General features: G+C 45.4%; 1 protein-coding gene across 8 annotated transcripts in view; it reads right to left on the bottom strand.

Annotated features, from left to right (window-relative positions):
* Trio (triple functional domain (PTPRF interacting)) overlaps nucleotides 1–27659 on the bottom strand; it is a 295200-nt gene that overhangs the window by 265429 nt on the left and 2112 nt on the right. Inside the window, exon 1 of one of the 8 annotated variants that reach the window (XM_030248467.1) lies at nucleotides 25635–26129. The exons of 6 other annotated variants lie outside the window; for them this stretch is intronic. Coding sequence is in view for 1 of the 2 variants with exons in the window: in XM_006520052.4 (XP_006520115.1) it covers nucleotides 10224–10305 (82 nt within the window). In the remaining variant the exon portion in view is untranslated. Of the gene's footprint in view, nucleotides 1–10223; nucleotides 26130–27659 lie in introns of those variants that run through there. One more of the 8 variants, XM_006520052.4, reaches the window with a different exon arrangement.

Here is a 27659-nt window from a genome sequence, read left to right on the forward strand (position 1 = left end):
TTGCGGGGGCTCATGTGTACCCAGGCAGCATACAAAGAGTTTTTAAATTTTTCAGTTGATTCTTTCGCTAAAACACCTCTTGGGGGGCCTCCTTTATTCCTATCTGCTGAACAATGCTCCCAGAGAAAAGAGAACGAGGTCTGAGTGACAGACAGTCACTCAGAGATCTGTCTGCCTCTGCCTCCCAAGTGCTGGGATTAAAGGCGTGCGCCACCAAGAAGTGTTTATGTCTGTGTGTTTGTATGCGCACGTTCTTATGACTATCCATAGATATGACTATCCACAGAGAGCAGAAGGGGGTTCCAGAGCTCCTGAGGTTACGGGTGGTTGTAAACAGTCACGTGGATGCTGGGAACCAAATTCTGGTCCTCTGCAAGAATAGTCAGTGTTCTGGACCACTAAGCCATCTCTAAAGCGTCACCTTTTATTACTTGAGGAAAGGCTGAGGGTGTGGTCCACAGTAGAGCAGATGTATATGAGGCGCTTCGCCCAATTTCCAGCACAGTACACAGTAGGACACAGGCTATGTTGGCTGGGTACCCTGCAAATAGATGAGAGGCTGGGGAATGGGGCTGGAGACTCAGTGCATAGCATGTATAAACACTAAAAAGGAGATTCTTCCAAAAGCTTACCTGGAGGCACGGTTACTTAGGCAGGAACATGCACAACTGTCCTCCTGAACTCCTACCACGCTCGGAACAGTGAAGGTGTAAGGTCAGCTCTCCTCTTTTGCTCCACTCCTTCAAAGTAACCTTTTTATCCATCCAATGAGGACAGGAGGCTCCAAGCAGGAAGAAATGGCAAGTTTGGAAATTCAGGCCGCATGGGCTGAAAATACCAGCATGTAACCACTCTCCTATCTAGGTTACTGCAAGAATGTGCCAGAAACCTGGGGGGTGTAACTCACAGACCTTTCTCCATCCACAGAACAGATCTACATCCATCCAGCTGGCTGCACATGTGCCAGCACATGCCTTTGCCACTCAGGTGAACTTAAACGGGCATGGTGTGTGTGTTGTGTGTGTGTGTACATGCCAGATTGGTACAAAAGCATGTCTTAGCATACATTACTTTGATGTGCTTATATGAATGCTTAAACTAACACAAGGATTCTCAGGACCAAAGAATAGTTTTTATTGTTAAATGGGTTTAATTTTTGTAATTAATTAAGAAGAAGTATGGAATGAGTTCTCTAACACCCTGTAAAGAAGTTGTCAGGGTTTTACTTGGGGGAATCTAACAACTGTCAGGACTTTCTCTCATTCAGGGGCACCAAGCCTGCTGAGGAAACCCCAGGCAGGGGAGCTGACAGGCTGCCCAGGAGCAGGCAGGGACAGTGGCCAATAACCCTCTAGCCCCCTTCTTCGGCAGTGAAAGGCCTGTTTTAGCCTGCTCCCTCTGCAGTCCCGTGTGGGAGGCGGGGGCACAAAGACCCCCTTGGCTCAGCTCTTAGGAAGAAGCTTAGGAAGCCGGCCAGGCCTCGAGTGCTGACAAATCCTGATTCAGGACTCAAGTCACACTTAGCTCACTGCACACAAAACAAGCAGTCCAGCCACTCCGGGAGCTGGGCAAAGGGAGCGTGGAATGTGCTGGAGGTCCTTTCAGACAGCACACTCCTGGCAGAGCCTCTGACTCAGCATCATGTCTCAGACCCACTCTTCGTCAACTGTCCACACCATTATGTGTCCGGGACTGAATCAAGGCAGATGATAAGTCACAGAAAACTACCCCTGAGTCATCAATATCTGAGTGTGACTCTCTCCACCTCTGCAGTCAGTAAGGCAGCCATCCATCTCGACTTGACAGAACAATTCCAGTTTAAGCCTACTTTTCCAGAATAATTAGCAGCAACACCCCGTTTCATTCTCAGAAGCATCTCTGTTTGGACAGTACATCCCATGATCAGCTTAATAATCAGGAGCAAATATCAGTGCCAGACAGCAACACCTGTCACCTTTCCAACACCCAGCAGCACGGATCTTTCTAACCACTCCACATATGGAGGCAGGGGGCAGTCTCAGCACAAGGCCAGCACACAGGACTAACAACCTGACCTCAGCAATCATCAGGTCAGCAAACCGGAACGTCATTCATTTTCTTCTCCTTTCCAGTCTTCATTCTCCGGCTGAAAACCATCACCTAGGAATGACCTCCCCTTTGATCTGAGCCCTTCCTGTGTGGTCCTCACGTCTCATATCCGACTCCACGGCTTTTGTTTGGCAAACCTAAAGCAGTAAGGCCGAATGAACCCTTGCCTGAGGTGCGGCACTGTGAGGGAGAATGGCTTTTTTCTTTTCTTAAGTGGGAAAAGAATTATTCCATGAACTTGGAAAATCATTTAGCAGTGTGGCTGTCAAATAGACAAAAGGGGGCTAAAAAGGATGGCTTAATTTTAGGTAGACTGCTGCTGCAAAAGTACGAGGACCTTAGCTCATGTACATTACGTATTTATACAAACGGTCACATCACATACACATACACACACACACACACACACACACACACACACACGGCCACTCACCCATGCAGACACAGTGATTTATAATACTAAATAAAATGAGATAGAAAAGTCAGACCATGTTGACAAAGGCAGATTAGAAACTGAGCCAAGTTGTTACAGTGGAATTTAGAAACTTGTTTGTTTCTGTAATTGTGGGCCGGCCGATGGGTATTTCAGACAAGTCTCAGGGTTGCATGAGTATGCTCCGCAGCCCCTTCAAGCAGACAAGCTCTCAGCAACTAATAGGAAGAGATCCTCCTAAAGCAGCAGCCGGGAGAGAAGCTGGCTCTCGATTCCCAGCAGGAGATGGGAGTGAGTGGCCTTTGCTCAGCCCCCCTGGAGTGCAAAGCCATTAGTCAGGCAGCCCGTTAGAGCCCCTTCCAGGACACACACCTGCTTTTACTTTTCTTCTTCCTTTTTCAGTTTCCCACCTGGTGCTCTCCCAGGCTATAGGACAGAGGCTCCAGCACGGGACCACTCAGACCTCATGTGGACAGATGTTTCAGGTCAGATGACAGCAGACGTGTAGAAACACCAGGCACTAGGGGCTGTGTTGGACACTTTCCCTAAAGAAGGGATTTCCTCCTGGCATGGCCATACAAGGTCCCATGCAAGAGAAGGCAGAGGCAGGTAGATATCTATGTATTTAGATCTGGCCATCTGGCTTATGAGAGTGCCTGGCCAGCCAGAGCTACAGGGTGAGACTGTCTCAAAAACCAAGGGATTTTCCATAGTATCTGCTCAACTTCCAATCACTACAAAAAATGTTAAATGTGTCCTTTGAATTTTGAAGGCACTGAGCATGTGAAATATAAGCCACTGAAAGAAAAGAATTACCTAATTGTGCAAGATTATTTACAAAAGTATTTTTTTTCAAACACTGAATTGGAATATTAATTATTAATCTGTTTTCAACACAAGTACCAGAATAATGCGAGCACCCAGGCATATGACCTGGCTATCTCTGCTGCTCTAAACAGACCCTTACAAACACTAAACTTAAGCTCTGCTGTTTCCTTTCTAACATGAACATATGTAACATCAATTCTGTCAAGTGTATAAAATCTTCAATGGCAGGGACAGGGAGACATTCCACTGGTAAAAGGGCCTGCTGTGCAAACAGATAACTGGCATTTGAAACACGCCCTCTCCACACACACACTTTAATGACCCATAGAAGCTAAACCCAATTTTTCAAATAGCTCTGCTCAATAAAAATTTTTTTAAAAAAGAAATAAAATGTTTGATTCTCATTTGCTTGGAAACGTGTAAAGGTTAGTCTTGAAAAGTTCGATGTTTCTAAATTTTAAAGTCTGTAAATCACAGACAGGGACTTTTAATTCCCATTTTGTAGTGAATTCACTTTGGTTTTTTGGAGTGGGGGATGGGAGGGTTTTTGCACTGCTGGAGACTGAATCCAGGGCTTCCTGCATGCCAAGTACAAGTCTACCACTAAGCTGTATTCTTAGCCCATGAAGTATTTGTAAATGAAAATCATGCTTGATTCTTGTTCCCAAATCCTTTATCTGTGATCTTCAGAAGTCAATATTTCTGACCCAAAGACCCTGATGTGACATCTTGTGAACTGAGCACAATGTTTTTCTACCATAAGGGGTGACTCTTCAACCAGGACTGTAGTCTACACATCCTATATATTTTTATAACTCTAAAATATTTGGCTGAGTCATAATAAATAGACTTTCAATATACTAAACCAGAGGTGGGCTACATTATTACTTATAGGCATATCCAAACAATCATGTAATTATCTACATGATAAAACAGACTATTTAAAATGCTCAGCTAGGTAACAGTGGGCATTGGCCTGAGTCTTCTACATCCTCAACTTCAGAAACACAGGATTATAACTTGAACAGCTGAGCTCATATGCCAAGTTACATCTAGAATCTCAACCTCCAGAGAATGTAGAATTTATCCAAAAGGCAAACAAAAAAGGGACCTACTCTAAGATGTTGAAAGACAAAGTATGGAATACAGAAAAGGGCAGAGTTCTAGGTAAAAGGTGGAAAACCAGGAAGAAAATGGAAACCTCCTCCTATACAATAGTTGATCCTCATAACCATTGAGAAAAGGCTGTGATATCATCCTAGAGCGCAGTCTGACAGGATCTGCATCCAGCTAGACTCAGTGCAATAAAACTGAGATCATTTCTCAGAATACTGAGCAAGTACCAAACAGAGAACGTTAAAGAGGGGCCCAATTACATCTTCAAAAATAATCAGAAGATTTTAAAGCGATGTAATGTTTCATTAGTGAAATAAAAAGCTCTGTTAGTTTATTAAGTGCTACATTTCTCAAGTAACAAACGAGCTTAGGTTCTGAGATGTGCGACAGCTAGCATAGTTTGGAAAATACCATGATACCCACGGATGGCTAGTCAGAGACGCTACTGAAAGTTCTGTGTCAGCTAGGCAGTTGAAAGGCTGGATTCCATTAGAAATTCGTAAAATACAGGTATACTTCCTTCTCTGTCCTTCATAATGGAAGCACCTACTCCAGATGCTGCATCTGTTTGAATGCTTAGTTCTCATGACAAGGACAGCTCTGACTCTGAGTGTCACTTTATTATCCAACTTAGTCATCACCTGCTGGCTAGCTCCTCTCCCACATCTGCCTCCCAAGAACCTGGAGATACAGGTGTGCCGCTTCCTTCTGCTCTGTGACTGCTCCCTTCAGAATGAACAGGCTCTTTTTTAAGGACAAGTTCTTAACAGGAGGACCCTAAGCTCTGTTGAATCTGCATCCAAGTGTGCTGTCGCCTAACCGATCTAAACAGCCAGCATTCTGAGAGAGTTCAGAGCTGTTCATCCATCTTTTATTACCACAAAGTATGCTAAAGGTGACTGGTGCAAAGTAGACCTTCACAGACAAACAGGAAAAGGAAACAAGGTTGAGCAGCTATTTATGGGCCTGCCAGCCCCTCCCCTCACAGCCTTCCTCTATGGGAGAGGGAGGCAATGTTGCCAGCTCCCTCCGGGATTAGCTAAATTCCCAGTTTCACTGCAGTAACCAAGAATCTATTAAGTCAGGTGCCAAAAGTTTAGGAACTACTGTGCACGAACTCAACTTGGGAACTAATAACCCACCTCCACCAGTTTTGTTTTGTTTTGTTTGTGTTGTTGTTGTTGTTCTTTTTCGAGACAGGGTTTCTCTGTGTAGCCCTGGCTGTCCTGGAACTCACTCTGTAGACCAGGCTGGCCTCAAACTCAGAAATCTGCCTGCCTCTGCCTCCCAAGTGCTGGGATTTAAAGGTGTGTGCCACCACTGCCCGGCACTTTACTGTATTTTAACAGCACAACCAAGACACACAAATGTCAGGGCCTCTCCTTAAACCCACCAGCCCTGGAGAACAAGTCAGACACAGGCAATTCTGACTTATATGTGGAACCAAACAAAGCCTCACAACTTCTAGGTCGGTTGATAATAAGCACACAGGAAGCCAGAGTGAAATATGAGTATCAATGGGTGATGTTGGAGCATTACCTGTCATCCTCCAATACAATGATTCTCCTAACAGCCTTCAAGAGACATGATTTTTCCTTCTAATGGTGATTTTTATTAGTGAATAACTAGCTGAAAATATCACCAAGCTAAGGGTCTAAGGTAACTAGGGAGGAGTGTGTGTGTGTGTGTGTGTGTGTGTGTGTGTGTGTGTGTTCCTTGCAAAGTTTGGATATAGCCTGGAAGCTCTTCGAGAGGCTCACTGCACCCCACAATGCAGGCTCCAGTGACTCTCCATCCCACCTACATCTCCACAGATCCTATGGAGATCAGCTCTTCTGGAGTCCACTCTTGGTCCCTGCAGAAGTATCACGAGTGCAACGCCTGCCTCAATTCTGTACACTGATATGATCTGCAAATCCATACTTGCTCTCACAAGATGTATCTAGCCTCTAGAAGGAAATCTTACCACTCCTGCTGCCCTGCTCTGAGTTCCAGCAGCCTAACTGAACCCAATGGCCTTTAAAGAGGCTTTGCTAGTGGGAACGCAGTGCGCAGTCACAACACTGACACTGTGACTCCCCTTACTGCAACCACAAGCGGGTTTTGGGTTTTGCCTGGCTGTGTTGTAGCTTAATCAGCCATTGTTAAGTGCCCCACTCCATTAATCCAGTTCTGCAATAGAAAGGGCTTCATTTTGCATACTGGTCAACTGCCACTTGAGGGTGACTGTCACTCAGAAGACAGGAGCCTTTGTGTCCAAGACAACAGGGTCCCTGTCACTGGGTATGACAGTGAATTTAGTGACTTTGTAATTTAGCTCAGTTTAAAGCAGGAAGCTAGATTTGTCCTGGCAGTGCTACTTCTGAGTTTTTCATTTCATACTGTTTTAATCTTTTTTAAAAAATGTTTGGGTGCTACTTGGTTACACATTTATTCAAAACCTAATGGTGGCCCCTTGTTTTCTCTCTCCTACCCCCTCCTCATCTCACTCCCGAATCTTTTAATGAGAGAAGCTCAGGTCTAAAAATTGCCCAAGCAATAGCAACAGAGGCAACACCAACAAGCTTTCCTTGTAATGTTACTGATCACTTTATAATAGCAGTATTTTGTTGTTTTTTTTAACAACACTGTGGTAATTTGCTATGTATATAATTTTTGCTAAATACAAACTGGTTATTGGATGTCCTCTTCTGGCCTCCACAGGCACCAGACATGTATGTGATACACAAACATTTGTGTAGGCAAACCACTCATATACATAAAAAATAACTAAAAATTTAAAATATAGTTTTCTACCTACACACATACACACAATAAGGCATTTTATTTCAAGGGCCGAAAACCAACTTTACTAGATGTCTTTGTTTTATTGATTATTTAGCACATACTCTGTGCTCACTAGGTGCCTTAAATAAATGATCATCAAAGACTTTAATCAGTAACTAAATCAAAGGATAATGGTGCAAAGTTAAAGAAGAAAATCAAAATAACTGGAAACTTGCATGCAAAACCCAAAGCGTCTCCTCATAATCTACGCGAATGGACGCGGACGCGAGCGAAGCCGGATATTCTCTATGATAAACACTGCAACGCACCAGTGTTCTCAACTTCTCCACATCTCATATGAAACAGAACAAAACAAAAGCCTTCCAGGGCGTGTTGCAAAGACAGAAAGTCCATCTGTCTGTCTAACATCTGGAATACTCACTCCTAGCCTACAAGTGAGCTCCACAGATCGTCCCTAAGGTACCTAAGTGCCCCAGTCTCGCCGTCCAGTTCAGAAGCACTGTCTATTTTCTGTTACATCCCTGAAGCCCTGATTCTCAAAACAGCTTCCTGCTTTGTGAACACTGTCCACCTTCAGCTCTGAATAATAAACCCTTCCTTAAGTGCTTTAATTACCAGAGCCTAGTCTTCATTTCTGCATTACTATACTACCCAAATATCACCAACTTACAGATATTTTCAAGTTAATTCTAAAATGCCATAGCTTTCAAGTCGGGTGTGGTGGCGCACACCTTTAATCCCAGCACTTGGGAAGCTGAGGTAGGCAGATTTCTGGGTTCGAGGCCAGCCTGGTCTACAAAGTGAGTTCCAGGACAGGCAGGGCTAAACAGAGAAACCCTGTCTTGAAAAACCAAAAAAAAAAAAAAGCCATAGCTTTCAAAGTTCCAAAGGTAGATTTGAATCTACTAGTAGGTGGTCTTTCTAATAAATTAGTAAATAAGTAAATAAATAAAGTCAGGATAAATCCAATAAAAGAAATTACAATTACACTTGGAAACCTTTTCCTTACCTACTACTGCTTGGAATTACAACAAACCAGTTACACTGCATTCCACCACGTGTTTTATGAGACTAAGGCGAACACTCCAGCGTAATAAAAAGAATGTCAAAGGCTTGATAATTGCCCACAAGAGAAACCAATGTATAGAATTTATAAGACAAGGCAACTTTCTTTTCTAAGACTCAGTGGCAAAGTCACAAGCCAACCCAAGGTTCTCACGTTTCAAACACACTATTCATTGAGTCACTGTGAGTAAAATCTGGACTCCATGGGGAAAAGACACAGATAGACTCACTGAAAGGGAAAGAGGTCTTAAAAAAACAACTCTTGAGCAGTTAAAAAAAAAAAATCAGCAGGAAGAAGGTTACAGTACAAGTACCAGCTAGTTTTCCGTCAGCCTGATATGAGCTAGAGTCACTGGGGAAGATGAAACCTCAACTGAGAAAGGACCCCCACCAGGCTGGTCGTGGGCAAGCCTGAGGCAGCATTTTCTTGACTAATGACAGATGTGGGAGTGCTGACTATGGGCAGTGCCGCCCCTGGGCAGGTGGTCCTGGGTGCTGTAAGAAAGCAGGATGAGCAACCCATGGAGAACAAGCCAGTAAGCAATGCCCCTCTATGGCCTCCACATCAGCTCCTGCCTCCAGATTTATGCTTTGAGTTTCTGCCCTGACTTCCTTTTGGGATGGACTGTGACCAAGATGTGGTAAGCTGAAATGAACCCTTTCCATCCTTAGCTGCATTTGTTCAAGGTGTCTTATCACAGAAACAGAAAATTAAGCTAGTGTAAAAATAAAAATGGGGGAATTTTCATCAAAAAGGAGAAACAAACAAATTAGGCAGACACAATGCCCTGAGATTATCATAGAAGAGGGGAACACAAGCAAGCCCAGGTATCTAAAGCTCTCTCCAATTCAGCCCAAAGCAAAGGCCAGGAAAGTTAATCCATACATTCATCTCAAATAACACAGCTAAATGGCAAAGATCAAACAGCAGTGGTGGCGTTCTACTCTGAGGAGATCTCTGGGGACACGGGCTGCAGAGCACGCATGCCAGCGGGGCGGCCTTCGGGCCTTGGGGGCTGAGCATCATTCAAGGATGGGAAGCTGTGGAGCGCTCCCTCTAGAATGACTCTTCCCCCAACCTACGGACAAAGCCTGCCCTAGGATGTCTTCCAGACAGACTTGTGTTTCTTGGTGACATTTCCAACTTGTTTCTACTTCAATACATTATCCCTGGAGCAAAGATCAATACTCACAGTAGTGGCATGAATTTAGCATTTCAATCTGCAAACACAGCAAAACCATGGCACCCACCACCAAAGTGAGCATCAGTCAAAGGGGTGAGAGGAACAGGAGGATAGGCACACATGTATACAACACTGGAACGCAATACACCAGTAACGCAAAGGCAGCTGGCTGGTCTACAAAAATTAAACACGGTACTCCTGAAATCAACCATAAGGAAAGGTGAATAGTTCTATAACAAGCATAAAATTAATTTTATGTTACAAATACTCGGACCCAGATCAGAGAGAGGGCTCGGCAGTTGAGAGCACACTACTGTTGAGGACCCAAGTTCAGTTCCTAGCACCCACATTAGGCCACTCATGGCACTAGCAACTCCAGTTAAGGACCCAACACCCTCTTCTGGGCTCCTCAGGCTTCAGCACACGCACACACGCACACATGCACGCACACACAATTAAAAACAAGGTACATTTTAAAAATTACTCGGCTCCATTCGAGAATGTCCTACTTTCAAAGACGTGTGGGGTGTGGTGGTGCACACCTTTATTCCCAGTCCTCGGTGAGGCAGAGGCAGGCAGATCACTGAGAGTTGGAGACCATCTTGTGCTTCATTGTGAATTGGCTACACAGTAAGACCATGACTCAAAAACAGTAATGTTAATAATAAATTAACTAACTAAATTAAAAGGTGGTCCACGTTGAGACCCTGTCAGGAACTCACCTGTGTGAGAAGCCCAGACTTGGAGACTATGTAAGCTTTCCTGAAAGTGTACTTCTTGCATTCTGCTCTGTAAACAAAACATTGACTTCAGACACAGGACATTTGAGGACCCAGCCCTCAAATCAGATAAAGCATTTTGACTGTTTGCGCCTGTGAACACAGCAGTCTCCACAGCTAGCAGGCTTCTTTGCAATTTTACAAATATTAGAATTCTAGGACATTTCAATGGGTTGTTACAGCAATTATTCCCATTCTCTAGGGAACTGTGTGACAAATCCTATGGTAAGTTCTTCCCTTTCTGATTCCCCAGGGCTTGAGTACACTAGTATCATCGTATGACTGGGATTACACGAAAAGGCTTATTCAGGACAATTCGCAAGTTTTAAGTTGTTCCCTATTTACCAGGAAAAGTTCATTGTTCAGGGAGAAGGAGGTCCACAGCACACTCCTTAGAGGCAGGGCTGATAGAATAGTTCCTTGCTGTGCAGGTTCCAAGTCGCCAGCTTCCAGGGATCAGGCGCTCCTTCTAGGCCCACCACGGCCCTCCCCACTTGTATAGGATGCCTCCTGGTGTAGACACAGGAGCCCCCAGTGATCCCATGGCTGTTCCTGATCTCTGAGGAATTCCCAAGAACCACCATGCTCCTGGCAAGTTCCATACACAAGACTGAAACTGGATGCTTGTCATCCCTTCTTAAAATACTTTTTCTTTAAGGAGTTCTTAAAATCCTACTTAGTAGAAACAACATGACCTACTTATTAAAAAAAAAAAAAAAACTGGGTTGGCCTGATATCTGTGTGCATCACTTTAAAAGGCCCTGTGGCCTGCTCTCAGGCTGACATAAATAAAGCCTCAAGGGAGACAGGAGGAGTGGGGCAAAGTCCCAGAAATGGAAGCGAAATGCAAAGAAGAGGAGGACAGAACAGTGCCTGGAACCCCCTCGGCTGCCTTAAGGAACATACTCCCATGCAAATATCCTCAAAGAGACCAGGGACTCTCCCCAGTGCCTCTGTACCCTAAAGCTCCCTGTCTGCTATGTGGCCACTAAGACATGGATGCTGAAAATACTTCCACAGGCAACAAGACCTCAGGTCTTAAAGGAAACCTGGCAGTGGAGGCTTCTTCACACTCAACTTACTGTGACTGAGCCACCCTGGGGATCAAGCATCAAAGACCAACAGGTCCACATTGCACCTGCCAATCAAGCAGGGAGACATTCTTTCACCAACCTTCCTTGGCTGTCCCCCGCCCCCCCCCCACCGCCCCCTGTATCCCTCATCTGCCAGGACATGCTCTCTCTCTCTCTCTCTCTCTCTCTCTCTCTCTCTCTCTTCCTTTCTTCCCACTCCCACAATTTTTTTTATTAGTGAGGACATTACACCATAAAATGTCTGGGACTTCTGCCCAAGTCTGCTGACTCAATACTTACCACTGTACACCTGACTCCCAAGACAAGGAGGAAACTGACCCCTGAGACTGGGGCTATGGCATTCCCTGCTCAATAAATAGACATGAGAAGCACCAACTATGTCCCAAGCACAAGGGGCACAAATGGGAGGAGATTCAAATTCAATGACGATTCCAGCTTGGAGATAAAATATCAGGGAGAAATTATGTGTGCTAGAGCAGAGGTAAGCCAAAACTATTTTCAAGAAGTAATAGTTTAACAAAGGGGGCTAAATTACTCCTAAGAAATAAAGACCATGAGGTTTACTTGCTAAGCCAAGTTTACGAGGATCATCATAAATGCAAATTTTAAACTATATAAAACTGGTTAAAGAAGTTAGGTTCAAACAGAGTCACTCAGGTGACTGCCAAGTGATGAGGCACAAGAGTAGAGACAGGAAGAGGGAAGAGAGAGTGGAACAGACCCCAAGTAGAGGAGAAAGGGGGCACTGCTCCCCCAGTTTATGACTGTGGTTAGGGGCTGAAACAAAGTCTATCAGACTCTCTCTACAGCAGTCATTCTCAGCCTTCCTAATGCTGCAATCCTTAAAAGAGTCCCTCGCATTGTGGTGACCCCAATCATACAATCGTTTCATTGCTACTTCATAGCTGTCATTACTGTGATGAATTGTAATGTAAATATCTGATGTGCAGCATGTCTGATACGCGACCCCTGTGGTAGTTGAGACGCACAGGCTGTGAATCAGTGCTTTATGGGACTCTCTCCTAAACTCCTGCCACAGAGAAAACCCCTAGCTCTGCCTCCATGTTCTGCGACCGGCCATGAGTGGAGCAGCTGCCCTCACCGGGTAGGCAGAAGAAACCACGGGAGAAAGGAATCAATGTGTGAAAATAAAAATAAAGGGTCTACCCTGGGAAGAGAAACATTCGGCGAGCTAGAGCCAGTGGGTGATCCCTGCAGTCCCTGGCCACTCTTCTGCACTGTCACCTCTGGGGGCAGAAAGCCTAGAAATGGCACCAGGAGGAAGTCAACACCACCTCGAGGAGGGTTTCCTGACAGCTATGCACAAGGTCAACGCCTCTTGGAAAAGCTTATTGCTGGGCAGGGGAGGCTATTTCAGAAGGGCAGAGGCAGGGAGAGAGACGTGAGGGTGAATCACTCTCCTGAATGAGGAAAATCTCTAAGAATGACAGATGACAACTGGAAAATATAACGCAAAGATGGCTATAGGGAGGCTAAGCTAAAGAGGGCAAGATGGCGGACTTCCCTTGGACTCACCCACCTTTCTTCAGACGGCCCTTTGTTTCCTCAGAACCAGGGGTCCTCACCATGCAATATGCACAGACCATCATGGGAAGGCCACCCATCCTGAGGCAGTATGCGCCCGTCTACAGTCCTCAGGGCCCTTACATGCTGTCGGTATTTTCTTAGTCACCTTTATTTCCGGCCATGGAGCCCATATATGAATTTCTCACGTAGAGTAGCTGACAACCAAGGGAATGACTGAGGGGAAGGCAAGTCCTAGCAACACCAGCTGGCCAAGAGGGTGAGCAAAGGTAACTGTGACCTTGTTGGCTGAGTGGCCGGTTTGACTGTTCCTGAAGTACTCTCAGAAAAAAACTAGGCACAACAAAGCCACAAACTTTACAACAACAAATGGCCTCCGGACGGCAGCATCTAAACATCTGGACAACTTCCTTCAACCTTATTCTGACTGGCACTAAATCCTTCTTCAATGGTAAAGCTCTCAGGCAGATGAGCCAACCTTGCCATGCAGTATGGCAGTTCCCCCAAGAAACTGTGGCTTGCTCCCATATTTCCCTCATTTCAATGGCTGAGCCTACCCATTAAGACTGGTTTCTAGATGAGTTTGGTGGTGGTGGTGGCGATGGCTACATCGGTGGTGGCTTCTATGGTTGTATTTAGCCCAGACTACTCTCGAACCCTGGTTTTATGTAGTGCCAGGTTTCAAACCTAGGGCGTCCTACATGCTAGCTAGTTCAGGACTGAACTAACTATAGATTCGATCACCCAGAGACATGTGATAATGCTATAAAACAATCTATCATTGACATGAAAGTGTCAACAGACTTATGTCACTTGAATGAGTCACTGCACTATACTCAACAGAGGCAAGCTAACTGGCCTGTGTGTCTCTGCTGAGAAGAAGGGACGCCTACAGCAGAGAAACAGTACATTTAAGCAACAGGTCCCCCTGTGGGCAGAGGAGCAGCAGTCAGTGGGAACCCAGGGGCACACACGGGCAATGCAGGAAGGCTGGAGACTGCAAAGGTCCTGGTGCGTTCCTACTGCGATAACTGTGGCTATGACAGAGTGAACCTCCAGCAAATGAACGGAGGAAAGCCTGCGGAGATTTCTAAATGCTTCTGTCACCTAAGAATCTACAACTCTTCAAACACAATGCTTTCTTAAGCGACATTAATGTAATTATGATTTCCTTCATGTGGAAGTTGTTCTCAGCGCCTCTCCAGATGCTCCCTGTAGTCACGGTGAAGTGACAGGCTCCATGGAGTGTCAGTGTTAGCTGCCAGCTCTCGGTAAGGCTCCCTCAGAAAGACCATTGTTCTTAAGGAGAGGTACAACCTGCTAGAGGTGCGCATCACTTGAGGAGAGAAAAGGAAAGGTAAAAGCCTCAGAGAGCGCCTCACCAAAAAAACACCCTTTTCTCAGCTGACCACGTACGGAAACACTGTGAAAGTAAATGCACTGCCTAAACCTAAAACAGCCCTCTGGTATTCTTTTAGCAACAAACCTCTTACAACAAATTTCAGTTTCTGTCACTCCAGGAGATAAAATTCTCCCTGACTAGCTAGCTGCTGTTCTAGAAGCCAACAGTGTTCTAGAAGCCCAGCACTTGGGAGGCTGAGACAGGAGGATGGCTTCAAGGCAGGTAACTAAAGCTACAGACTGAGAGCTTACCTTAAAAACAAAATCCACATACACATTTATCAGATACGCATATATATATATATATATGCATATATGTATATGAGATATATATATACATATACATACACACACACACACACACATACATACACACACACATACATACACACACACACACGCACACACACACATACATACACACACACACATACATACATATGTGGTGTCTGTGACCTTTGGTGCCTGACTGGTGCTCTTAAAATAATAAGGGAAGGATCCGAGAGACGTAGCCTAGTGGTGGGATGCTTGCACAAGATCCTGGGTTTAATTCTTCAGCATCATAAAAATATTACTAAGAGATGGTGTAGAACTTACAAAATGAAAACTGAAAAATATACAAATTATGTATGTGTTCTAAGGGCAGAGTTAAGGAGGCCATTATTCCTAGATGCCTCAAATGCTCCCCCACCCTCTATCACCAGCACTTGTAACTGTGTCTATGGCGTTCACCACCCATTTCTGATCTTAGTGTGAACTCTGTCTACTCTGCGGTAAAAGAACAAAGAGCTGCGCTGGCAGAAGCCTGAGTATCAGCATAAAGAATATGGGCTGGGAGAATGGAGAAGACAAGTCATTGCTCCTGACGATCTAAGGTGTGAGCGCTCCATCCCCTCAGTACTGTGTGTGCAGCTAAAGTGTGAGCGCTCCATCCCCTCAGTACTGTGTGTGCAGCTAAAGTGTGAGCGCTCCATCCCCTCAGTACTGTGTGTGCAGCTAAGGTGTGAGCGCTCCATCCCCTTCAGTACTGTGTGTGCAGCTAAAGTGTGAGCGCTCCATCCCCTTCAGTACTGTGTGTGCAGCTAAGGTGTGAGCGCTCCATCCCCCTCAGTACTGTGTGTGCAGCTAAAGTGTGATGGCTTCATCCCCTTCAGTACTGTGTGTGCAGCATCTCTATGACAACACTGTCACTTCCTTAGCTGGAGGCCCAACTGTGTCTTCTCCTTCAGTTTGTAGACCTCACAGATGGATGAACAAATGTTCTTCTTTTGCTCCAGGTATGCTCATGGAAGGACTGTACCTCACCTTACTCAATACCGGCTGCAGTCCCAGCAAGAGTGTGGATATGTGTTGTCTCCCGTGGATATATACCAGCTAGTGCCTTGGTCCTCAGTGTGGTCACACTGGGAAGTGACAGATCCTTAAGAGGTGGGGCCCAGTGAGAAGTCCCCAGTTCACTACAGGTTCTGCCCTCAGAAGGGATTCGAGTAGTTCTCCTGAGACCCTGAGTTAGTTTTTTGGAAGAAGAGTGGTCCAGAATGAGCCTGAACCCTTACTCGCTCTGTCTTCCTATCAGTGCAGTGAGGTTCCCACTGTCTACAGGCATCACTCTCTGTCCTCATCATGGACCCACCAAGATGTGGGACAGCCAGGGGCCCTCTTGGGAGCCTGAACTTCCAGCCTCCGAAACTGTGAGGTAAATAGACACACTTTCCTGATAAGCACTGGCCTCAGGCATTTCTTCAGCATAACAACTGGATGGATAGATTCCCCAGAACCCACAACTATCTAAGCTATGCCTTAGAGGACCTGTCTACATGTGCATCTGGATTACCTTGAGGCCTTTTCAAAATACAGATCCCAGAGCATCATCCTAGAACTCTGTATCAGATGACGACTTCCTTGTCTTAAAGTCCAGGTGACTGTGCTGGTCTGGATTAAGGAAATGTGGGCATAAGTCAGCAGTTGCTCACCCTGCTTCTCCTGGGAGCTACAGTGAGATCCGAGGTCCCGGCAGCTCATACTCACAAGGGAAGGAATAATTACAGCCCAGAGGAGCCACAGGGAAAGTTAGCTGTAAACAGATGCCCTGCCAGGACCGACTGGCCACAGGAAGCAAGCACAGGAAGGACAAGCGCGCTTCCCAAAGGCAAGGTACAGCGCTCAGATGAAGAAAGCAAACCACAGAGGAGGACGAGCAAACACAGGGGAGAAGGTACTGGGCACAGAGCAGGATGTACTGGCAGGGCAACATGGTCAAGTTCCCCCTGACCAGGTCTGCGGCTCAGAAACCCACCAGCCCTCACATGTGATCTCCACTGTAAAGTGGCATTCCAAAGCAGGCATTTGGGATGGGCAGGGCAAGAGCCGAGACCAATTCTGCCTGGCCTACAGTAGTGCCGCCCTCGCCTAGAGCTGAGGAAGACACCACGTCTACCAATGGATGTGTGAGAAATGAGACCTAATGCGCTGTGTCTTTTTAAGAGCATCCCAAAATTCATTTTCACCTTGAGGGCAATTTCAATTACACAGCCTGTGCTTGCAGATCATCTCTTTAATTTTAACTTTTACATTATTCCCCAGCACAGTTTTAAAAGGAGGCCAAAAGAGAACCTGCCTAATCATCTTGTCTCTTTGGACTATAAACTCCCCCTGGACAGAACATTATTTTTGTCTTCTCCAGCTGTATGGCACCCGGCATACTGACGCTACTCAGGGGATAAACAGATCATTCATTAAAGTGTCATGTATATTAAATAATGCCCATAAAGTTCTTTGAAGATGAAAACCACTTCAAGTGCTCACTAATACTAAGCTAGGCATTTGGAACTAAGAAACAAAGATGACAGAGCACATGTCCCAAGAAGGTCACTGCCCAACAGGAGGCACTGTGCTGAGAGGCTCTGCCCTGGGGATGCTCTCCAACCTGCTTGCTCTATGTGCATCTGATGTATACACCAGAACAGAGAATGTCAGAGTGCTGCAAAGTCTTAAAGGTTCACTTCTCTCAGGAACAAAGCCTCACAAAACCTTGTCTTCCTTCTGAGATGTGTGCTTTCAAGTGAGGTTAGAAACACTGCACAGGAGTGGCAAATGAACTCCACAGCAAGTACAAGGAAAGGGCTTGCCACTAAGTGTGTGTGCACGCACGTGAGCATGTATTCTACAAACTGATTGTTTCTGTTTTGGAATCTAACAAAACACTCCATATTCTGGCCCTCACTAGTGAGCACAGGGGCTGCCACTATGCTGTACAAAAGCCACACTAGGGGAAAGCGCTGGCTGTGATATTTTATGCAGGAAGGAACACAACAGAAAGCTGCTTCTGTCAACAACCCTAGAGTTCTACAGGACAGCCAACTATGGCCAGTTTCACTATAATCAGCTATGTATGCCCTTCCCTACCCAAAAAAACAACTCACTGGGTCTGAGACCATCAATCAGTAGGAAAGAAATTCAATTCGTTTCATTTGAAACTTGCTAAGAAGTTGATCCAAGATGGTCTACATATATCTAACTATGAGCCAGGCAGTATTGATGCACCACACAACTTTAATCCCAGCTCTCGGGAGGCAGAGACAGATGGCTCTCTGAGTTGGAGGCCAGCCTCGTCTACAGAGTGAGTTCCAGGACAAACAGAGCTACACACAGAAAGCCTGTCTCAAAAAGAAAACAAAACAAAATTCTAAATATGCTACCACACTGAAAACAAAGGTCAGATCAGTCCCATAATTGCCCACCAAATAGTGATTTCCCCTCATTCCTAGACACGACCACCAGGAAAATGCTGCTTTTTCCCTAGACCCCAACCCACCTTCCCTAGAAGCCGCTCTAGGTCTGTCCCAGGGGCTGTGAAAAGACCCCTCTGAATTCTAGTTCCTCCTGCAAAAACCAGATTTTCATTGCCTTCCTTGAAGAGGACCACAGAAAACATCCCAAAACTGAAGACATCTGAGAGTCTGCCATCGGTGCCCCTTTCTTTCACTGGTTTGTAACTTAGGTATTATAAAATTCCCCCCATGTAGAGAGTACAGTGGTTTTCATGTATTCACACTACTGTGAAATGATGACCAGTCTCTAACTCCAAAACATTTCCATCGTCTCCCAAAGAACTTTGCCAACAGTGCCTGCCCATTAGCAACCATCCTGCCTCGGTCATGACCTTCTCTCCAACTTTACTAAATATCAAAAATATCTCTCTCAGAGTGTCATGAAACCACCATCCTCTAGTGACAAAATGTTCTAGCCACATGAAGGACTTCAGGAGGTACAGCAGTCAAAATTCTCCAGAATACAATTTAACAAGAATGAGAATATTTGTAGAAAGTGCAGAACACAGTATATAGAATTAAAGAGTTATCTCCCCAAATCAGGAACCAAAATTCCACATTATGACTTAATGCTTAAACAAATAAATGGGCAATACTCTGCCAGTAGCACAAAAAACTCACCCACTCTTTTCTGATCTGTAGAACTGAGTGCACGTGAGCACATGCGTGCACATACACTTGCATATTTCCTAGGAGCCCCATACTGAACCAGGAGTATCACTGCATTCTCTGGGGAAACTCCAGGGAAGGCAGCAAGCAACACCTTCAAGCCATGGCTCCTTACTTCAAGTGAGAGTGCACTGGAGTCCTGAGACCAGATGGGCCCAATCCAGCCTCATCTAGCTCACAGCCATTGCTACTGCAGATCCTATATAGATAGCTCATCAAACATCCTTACTGATAGATGCCCTGTCAGGTGTCCTGACTGATGTACCACCTTCCTTCTTAGTTCTTCTCTCTGGCAACTAATGCACAATGCAATGAAGACGATAGACTTCCGTCCTGTTAGTAAACTACATCTATTTGAAACTGATCTCTTTCCCTCTTGGAGACATCTTATTTCAAACTTTGTGCTGCAGCAACATTGGAAAGCAAGCCACAGGTGCAGCCTGGCGGCCTCTGGGGCTGAAGGGTTTATCTGTTTAGATGACTACCCAACCAGGCTCTGTGTGGAACAAAAGCTCACCAGGACTGGGGTTCACTCTCTCCACTTTAATGGACAGATGGACATCTCCAGATGGACATCTGTCTATCACTTTGGTAGAGGCAGGCATTCTGAAATTGCCTCCTGCATGTGAGGTAAGGGAAGCCAGACTCTTCACTATCAAAAGAGTCACAAACATGGAACCAGCAAGAAGAGCCCTGTGTGCTGGAGGCCTGCGTTCAACACATGGTTTTTCTTTCAGTTAGGTGAAGAAAGAGAGCCAAGGATAAGTGCAACCATGTAATTATGCTGAGTGTGTGTTTGGTTATGCAGTATTTACACACACAGTCACGAGCTCAGTCCACTGAGAGGTTCTGCAGGCAATGAGCACACTGATCGCCCATTCTGCTAAAATGAACCAGTAATGGCTGATCCCTGGGCCGGGGCAAGGGAAAAACAAGATGATCCTTGAACTATTTATTGTGCCCCGAAGTGAACAAGTACTAAAAATGAAATAAAATGATGGAGACGGGTTACAAAAGATAAAGGAGCCAGCCTAAAGCTGCTATTCAAATTGTGGACAATTTGAGCAGCAAGATAATGGCAGCAAGTTTGTAACTAACAGAACGCACAGGATGCCATTCATGAGGCCGTGCTCATCACACATGTAAGATGTGCAAAGGGAAAACGCCTTCTTGTGATGGAAAAAACCAACAGAGGAGGATACTGTTAGAAAAGCCACTATTTGGCAAAGCACCAACTAATAAGTAATTCAGACAATGATCTACAAGAGACGCCACAACTAACAAATAGAAAAAGGGGAAAAAAAGAAGGTTTCACACAGCTGCACATTATCTCACCACGAAATGCTAAGTAATTACAAGGGGAAAGGGACCTGGAGTGACCACCTGGATCATATGATGAAAAGTGACACTACCACACTGGGGCAGCTGGATGGCAGTGGAGTAGCTGGAGAGCAATGGGATAGCTGAAAGGCAGTGGGTACAGCTGGATGGCAGTGGAGCCGCTGCATAGTGGGGCAGCTGGATAGCAGTAGAGCAGCTGGATGGCAGTGGGCAACTGGATGGCAATGGGGAAGCTGGATAGCAGTGGGCAGCTGGAGGGCAGTGGAGCAGCTGGATGCAGTGGATAGCTAGACAGCTAGATGTAGTGGGGTAGCTGAATGCAGCGGGATTGCTCCTGGATGTGTTGTTACAGGAAGATCACCTGACAAAAACTCCACAGCCTGAATCTAATGGGGAATCACACATCTCAACCTGGCAGATGCTAACCAGTACACATATTCAATAACATCAAGGTAACGGAGAAGACAGACTAAGAAGTTGTTCTTATTAAAAGCATCCAAACAGCTATAAAACTAAATGCAATATGTGATCCTAAAATGATCATGGGTCATAATTTTCTTAATTGTTAAAAGTATTTTCGGCCAGGTGATGGTGACGCACGCCTTTGATCCCAGCACTTGGGAGGCAGAGGCAGGCAGATTTCTGAGTCTGAGGCCAGCCTGGTCTACAAAGTGAGTTCTAGGACAGCCAGGGCTACACAGAGAAACCCTGTCTCGAAAAACAAAAATGAAACAAACAAAATAAAGTACTTGCTGTCAACAGATTAAATTATATTAAATTGGTAGATTTTATATGATGGTATTGTACTCACACAGTATGATGCTATAGGCATATACTCTCAGCACTAGGGAGGCCAAAGCAAGAAGATTACAAATTCAGGGCCTACCCAGGTTACTTCATGAGATTCTATCTCGAAGGAAAAAAATCAATAATTCCTGACCTTCATCATTGTGTCAGGACATTTTCTTGCTCTCAGAAACACATATGGAACCATTTAAAGCAGCGGCTCTCAAGCTTCCTGACACTGCGACCCTTTAATACAGTTCCTCAGGCTGTGGTGACCCTCAACCACAGAATTATTTGTTGCTACTTCATAACTATAGTTTTGCTACTGTTATGGATCTTAATGTCAATATCTGATATGCAGGATACCAGTTATACCACCCCCACCCCCAACAGGGATCACGACCCACAGGTTGAGCTCTCCTGATTTACAGGCGATGGACGTCATCATTTCTACCGTTTGCTGTGGGATGGTTCAGGATCAAAAGGGAAATGATGTATCCAAATCCACAGAGGCAGACAAAACAAACAGGGAAATGGCAACAACTCGCAAATCAGAGAAAGCCTTCTTCTCTGCAGAGTATGAGTTCTGACCTCTCAAATTAGTTTCTTCCCCTTCCAAGTAAATGTATCTTTACATGCATTTAACAATGAAGACACAGCCGACTAAATACCCTGAAAAGGCAAAAGTAACAGCGAAGCTACAATTCAAAGAAGCTCATCCTGACCGCCCTTTGTATTACCCTTGGTTACTTTGAAATAAAAGACTTAACGTAATAATGGTTCAAAAGTAACACCCAAGCCGGGCAGTGGCGGTGCACACCTTTAATCCCAGCACTTGGAAGGCAGAGGCAGGCAGATTTCTGAGTTCCTGGCCAGCCAGGTCTACAGAGTGAGTTCCAGAACAGCCAGGGCTACACAGAGAAACCCTGTCTAGAAAAAAAACAAAAAACAAAAAACAAAAAACAAAACAACAAAAAAAAGGAATCCCCAATTTCAGACTAAAATACCCACCCAATTCTGTTCTTTTATTCGTCAATACACTATCAACTCTGAGGAGATCAGATCAACTGAGTCTCGTAAAACCGCATCCCAAATGTAGAAGAGCCCAAAACAAATGCCTAACACTTGTCTTACTAAAAGGAAAAGGAACAAATGACCTTCCCACCACCACCACAATCTCTCAATATCATCTGCTTGTACAGAGCATGAAAAACAGCAAAGGAGGGGGCAGAGAGAACAAAACAGAAACACAGACAAGCCAGGACGCCCATGGCCACTTAGGAAAACCACTGCTTGAAAAGATGCTCCCCAGCCCTCTGGCTTGTTCTTTCCCTAAGTAAGGAAGAAAGCCCTAGGACTCGTTACAATATATTACAAGGTAATGGCATAAGGAATCCCTTACCTGGCTAGCTCCATTGGGCCCTGCTCTGCCTCTCCTGCCAACACTGCATTCATAGCCACAGACATTTCCCAGCACTTTCACCCAGTCCAGACAGCCAAAGACACGGGAGCAATACGTCAGTCAAGACTTCCCCATGGTCTGCAACAGATGTGAGTCAAGTAAACCAAGCCAGCCATACTCCTCCCTTGGCAATGTGGGGCTACTTGTGTTATTTGTGTAAAAGTAGTATGCGATATAATTAGGTAGAAAGAGACACAGAAACTAAATTACAGAGCCCAAACCAACACAGGGAAACACTTGCTGTATCCTAGAACCTTTCAGTCAACTTTTACTTGGTACTACACTGTGGAATTATAGCTTTGACCATCAACACCCAAGAATCTATGTCTTACATTTCAAATGACAGTCCAGACTCTACAGGATGCGGTATACAGTGAGGCCCCTTTACTTGCCCAACAGAGGTTGGGAAAATAAAGGGAACAGGTATTTTTATAAGAGAGACCTGGGGCACAAGAAGCTGACAGAGACATCTGCAACCCAGAACCACACCACATGCTGAAGAGGAGATCTGAGTTTTAAAGAGAGAGAGACATCTTACATGGGACCTGGCAAATCACAGCACCAAGTGGCCAGTGAATGAGAATACTAACAAACAGCCAGCTTTTCTTGGAGGGCAGGGCTGGTGTTAATGGCTCTTATGCAGTATTCAGAATAATAGGTATGTTTGGGGAGTCACTTTCTCTGTCTCTTTGTCTGTGTCTCTCTCTCTCTGCCTCTCTCTCTCTCTCTCTCTCTCTCTCTCTCTCACACACACACACACACACACAGACACACACAGAAGGGGGACTCATCTGGGGTTCCCTCTCTTCATGAACAGTGACAATCTATGTAATCCAGTATCCCCAAAACCAGAATTACTAAGAAGAGCTCCATTTTGCTAAAAATCTTGTGGATTTCCACCATCCATCTTTCCCTTCTCCTCATCAGAATATGAGACAAGTCGATACAAAGAGGATGATCTGCAAACAGGAAGACAGGAACAGCCCATCTCCAAATCCCTAGAAAGCTTGTTCAATGCCAGAAGTACAGAGGCACTGCAGTAAAAGTCACGAGAGCGGGAAAACTCAGAGCAGCAGCAATCAGAGCTGCCAGTGTTGCAATACTGGTGAGTCGTGCTTCAAGCCACCAATCTTACCTCTTACTTACATACCAGATGGCTTCCCGCAAGGCACACTTCTCATGGGAACCCAGGAAGGAACTTTTATTTTCGGAGAAAAAAACCAAATTGGGTGATATATCTAGTACATCACACTTGTCTATAGGTGACTTTGTAATCCCCTCCCAAGAGGATCTTAGACAAGGAGCTAGGAAGCTAAAAGTCAAGTACATTTGTCAACAAAAGATCTTTGGCCTGCAGAGCACATGTGGCCCTCAGACTAAACACTCCACAGGGGGCAAAGTCTCTGGAGAGAGACAATTCCAGAGGTCACCCTCTTCCTGCAGCTCTGCTCACTGCAGCCCAAGTGAACATCTCTCACCAGCTCTGTGACAAGCAATATAAACTTTCCCAAGAAAGCAGGCGGCTCCTTATTTGGATCTTAAGGGGCTTCCTTAGGTGGATAAAGAATAGAAAGGGGAAATTATGAAGTCAAAACACAGTTATGAAGGAAATTTAATGTGTCTACTATTGACTAAGAATTGCAAATGAACATTTACAGATTAACCATAAATGTTCAGAGGGAGATTTCCCATAAACAAGGAGGTCTTGCGTGTAAGGCCTAATCACATCACAACCTTGGGACAGCCTATTAGAGATACTGGTCTCTTTAAGCCAGCAGGGAGCTGAAGTATAGAAGGGGTTTGGTGGAGAGTTAGGTAAGGCAAAGTTACTTTAAAGGAAGGAGAATCTAACACCAGAAATCAGGAAAACTCAGGGACAGAAAGCAGAGGTGACAGCCACACACCCACACCTGTAGGGCCTTCCCCCACAGCCTTAGGCTGCTTTTTATCAATTCAGAGACACAGGCAGGGACTAAGCCAAAATGTGATAAAGCAGCCAGCTCTGCAGTGGTCACAGAAAAGCTCCTCATGGCCATTCCTGTGCCACTCCTTTGGTGACAGCTCCTCCTCTGAGAACTCTGAAAAGAAAGAAGAGCACTCTGGGAGGGAGCCAGGGTCTTGCTCCAGCTGTGGACCTCTCCTGGCCGCTGCATCTGATTCAATAAAGTGAAGATGCAAAGCACACCTGTCCTCCAGGCAGATGGCTCGGCCCCTGCCAGCTCACCAAAGGACAAGAGAAGCAGGAATGAGGGAAAGGACACCCAGGCAGGAAAGACATTCCACAGGAATTCAGAGAAGTGCCACTCAAATGCTTTCTTCCTTCAGTGTCCGAGCAGGACCTGTCTTCCTGCCGTCCTGTCAAGATAACACGCTCAAGGTAACCCTGGCCACGCCACTGTAGAGCTGATGAAGGATTGGAAGGTCACCGTTACTGCTTTTTATCGTCTAACACAGCTCGCTCCTATCAACATAAGTGATTTTTCTAGGTAAGTGTGGCTATTGATTAAGAATATGACTTCCCTCTGGAATCCTGCCAAGAATATGAGATTAAAATTTTATTTTCTTCGGCGCAGGAATAAAGTAAACAAAGTAAGTATCAGCTATGGCTCATTTAAGTCGATAACTTCAAACGTTACCTCTTGCTTTCCAGTATCCAAATCCATCATCATAACATTTAAAAAGTCTTTTTTAAAAGTACCTTAATTGTATTTTGTTAATCATACCTTTTTTTAAAAAATCACAATTAATACGCCTTTCACTTTGAACATCACCACAGACTTCATTTTAAAATCTTGGCGAAAAGTTCAGAGAGTTAAAAGAGCATGGGGGGGGGGGGGGAAATCAAGTAACATCCCACCTCAGTGAGTGAGTTTGCAATGTCTTGATGGAAGACTCCTTACTTTCCTCTGAAACAGCTTAGCTAGCCGTGACACCTAAAAAGGAGCGACCAACACACACTAGCACAGAGCATCCCCACTCCCCTGCCCCCAAGCTTTCCTCCTCAAAACACTCAGGGTACCAGGGACCTTCTTGAGAACACAATCTCTGTTTAGTACGTGAATGACCACAGCTTCCAAGCCTCAGAACTCGAATCTGACGCCCGCCACTTCCTCGGTACTAAGAGAATAAATATCAAGAAAAGCTTCCTCATCCTCCATATGAAAACCATCGCATCAACGCATAAAAAAAGCTTGCATGCTGCTCCCTCCCAAGGTGACACACTCACGTTGTCCTCCCTCGGTAAGCGTCGTCCTCCCTCGGTAAGCGAGGAGCTGCAGAGGCACCCAGAATGAGACTTACTAAGAAAGAAACCCCAGCGTGGTGGCCTCAGAAGAACCACAAACCTTTGTTCTCCACACGCATTCATTTAACGCCAACCAAAGCATGCCAGGCAGGTTAAAAATAATGCATTTATGTAAGTGCCCCCCCCCTCCCCAGCCTGTGCACACAGTCTTGCAAGGTTAAATACGGAGCTCTGAAAGAATGATTTACTGCCACAAGGACAGGGACCCAAAATAGATTGGCAATAAAAGTGATTGGTCCCAGGGGCGGTGAGAACTAATGTAAGCAACATCCTGGCCATGAGAGGCATCCAGGAAGGAGCACCGGTGTCCTATCAGACTTCTCAGCCCTGATCCCATCCCTACCCAGCTGCACTCTGGGAGAAAGTCACAGGAGCTCCCTGTAAGTCTGACTCCCTATCTGAAAAAAAAAAAAAAAAAAAAAGCTGGTCCAGCTCCAGTCTGTGACAGCTCTTTGTTTTGGTTTAGTTTTGAAATTTTCCTCATCTTTTTTTTTTCAGTGTCCCATTCTGAACAAAGAAAGGTGAAGTTCAAATTCCACTGACAAACAACAACAAAACCAAAAACCCTGATGGCTGCCTACTCAACCCACTTCAGCACCAGTCAGCTTGCCACTGTAGACCAAGCCTAAGTATAGTTGGTCAGGATTGCCAAAATGAACAAGGAACTTCCTTTAGTAGAGTGTTTAGCAGAGAAGGCCACAGCAGCAGAAGAGGGGAGAGCCTTAGTGGGACAGGTGTTGGGTGACTTAGTCCCCTTTTCTGTTTATTCCTTTCTTGCTTCTTTACTAAGCTTGTGCCTCTCTCTCTCTCTCTCTCTCTCTCTCTCTCTCTCTCTCTCTCTCTCTCTCTCGGAGCCATAGACTAAAACTGGTACCCATGGTTGGATGAAAAGGAAACTATGCCCTGGGACTTCAAGAGAGCTGAAAAAACAATGTGTGGGTACCCACAGTTCTGAAGGAACTAAACCTACAGAAAGAAGCACTCCCCAAGGGCAATCTCCTCCATGCTCGGGGTAGACATCCAGTCCCCAGCACCCACCCACCTGAATGCAGGCAGGTGGCAGCCTCTCTGCTGAACACACACCTCCACCGATGGGGTGGGGGAAGTGACACAGTAGCTCATTCTATTTTTGAGCTTCTCTGTTAAAAAGTTCTGTTTGAGCTGATAGCTTGTCCCTTCCATCCAACCATGGGTACCAGTTTTCAGTCTATGGCTACAAAAATAAAGCTTAATAAAGAAGCAAGAAAGGGATAAACAGAAGAGGGGACCAAATAACTACAGCTACAGGACTGAGAAGGAAAAGGTAAGCAATAGAACGTGCCCTGAGGACCAGGCTCAGGGACCTTGGAGAAGGTGCCTTGCCTCCCAGTCAACAGGGACGGATTTTCCCTGTCTGCACATCCTGAAGACAGAAGAGATGGATCTGACAACTCCTCCTTATTCACAGTCAATCAAATCTTTCCAGGAGGGCTCCTACCTGAACTGATCTCTTTCCAGGAGGTCTCCAACCAAGGCCACCCTTAAAACCATGATGTCTATGCTTCAAACTGACCAGCCCCTAGGTATCCTCTGCTAGACACACCAGCCTACATGCCAACCACTGAGATCTGGGGCAAGGATTCAGAGTGGAGGGTGAAATGAAATTCTAAAGGGGGATGGGACAACTCTGAAACCAACTGAAAATCTGCGCTGGCTCCTTCAAGTCACTTTGGAGGTGGAATAAAGGAAACAAGGCAGTAAGCGGCTTTACCTGATCAGGAACTCTAAAACGAACGAGCTACCCAGGACTACGAACAGTAAGAGCAGAGCCCAGAGTGAAGAGAGGCAATCAAGACCAGCATGTCTTTGGAGAATCTTGGAAACAAGTCATTCCTGAACTGTGCATTAAGCCATAAGGGGAAAAAAAAAATCCACCTCTAGGACGCAAGAACATTGGGAAGATGAATT

Source organism: Mus musculus, chromosome 15, assembly GCF_000001635.26.
Source record: "Mus musculus strain C57BL/6J chromosome 15, GRCm38.p6 C57BL/6J".
Lineage (NCBI taxonomy): Eukaryota > Metazoa > Chordata > Mammalia > Rodentia > Muridae > Mus > Mus musculus.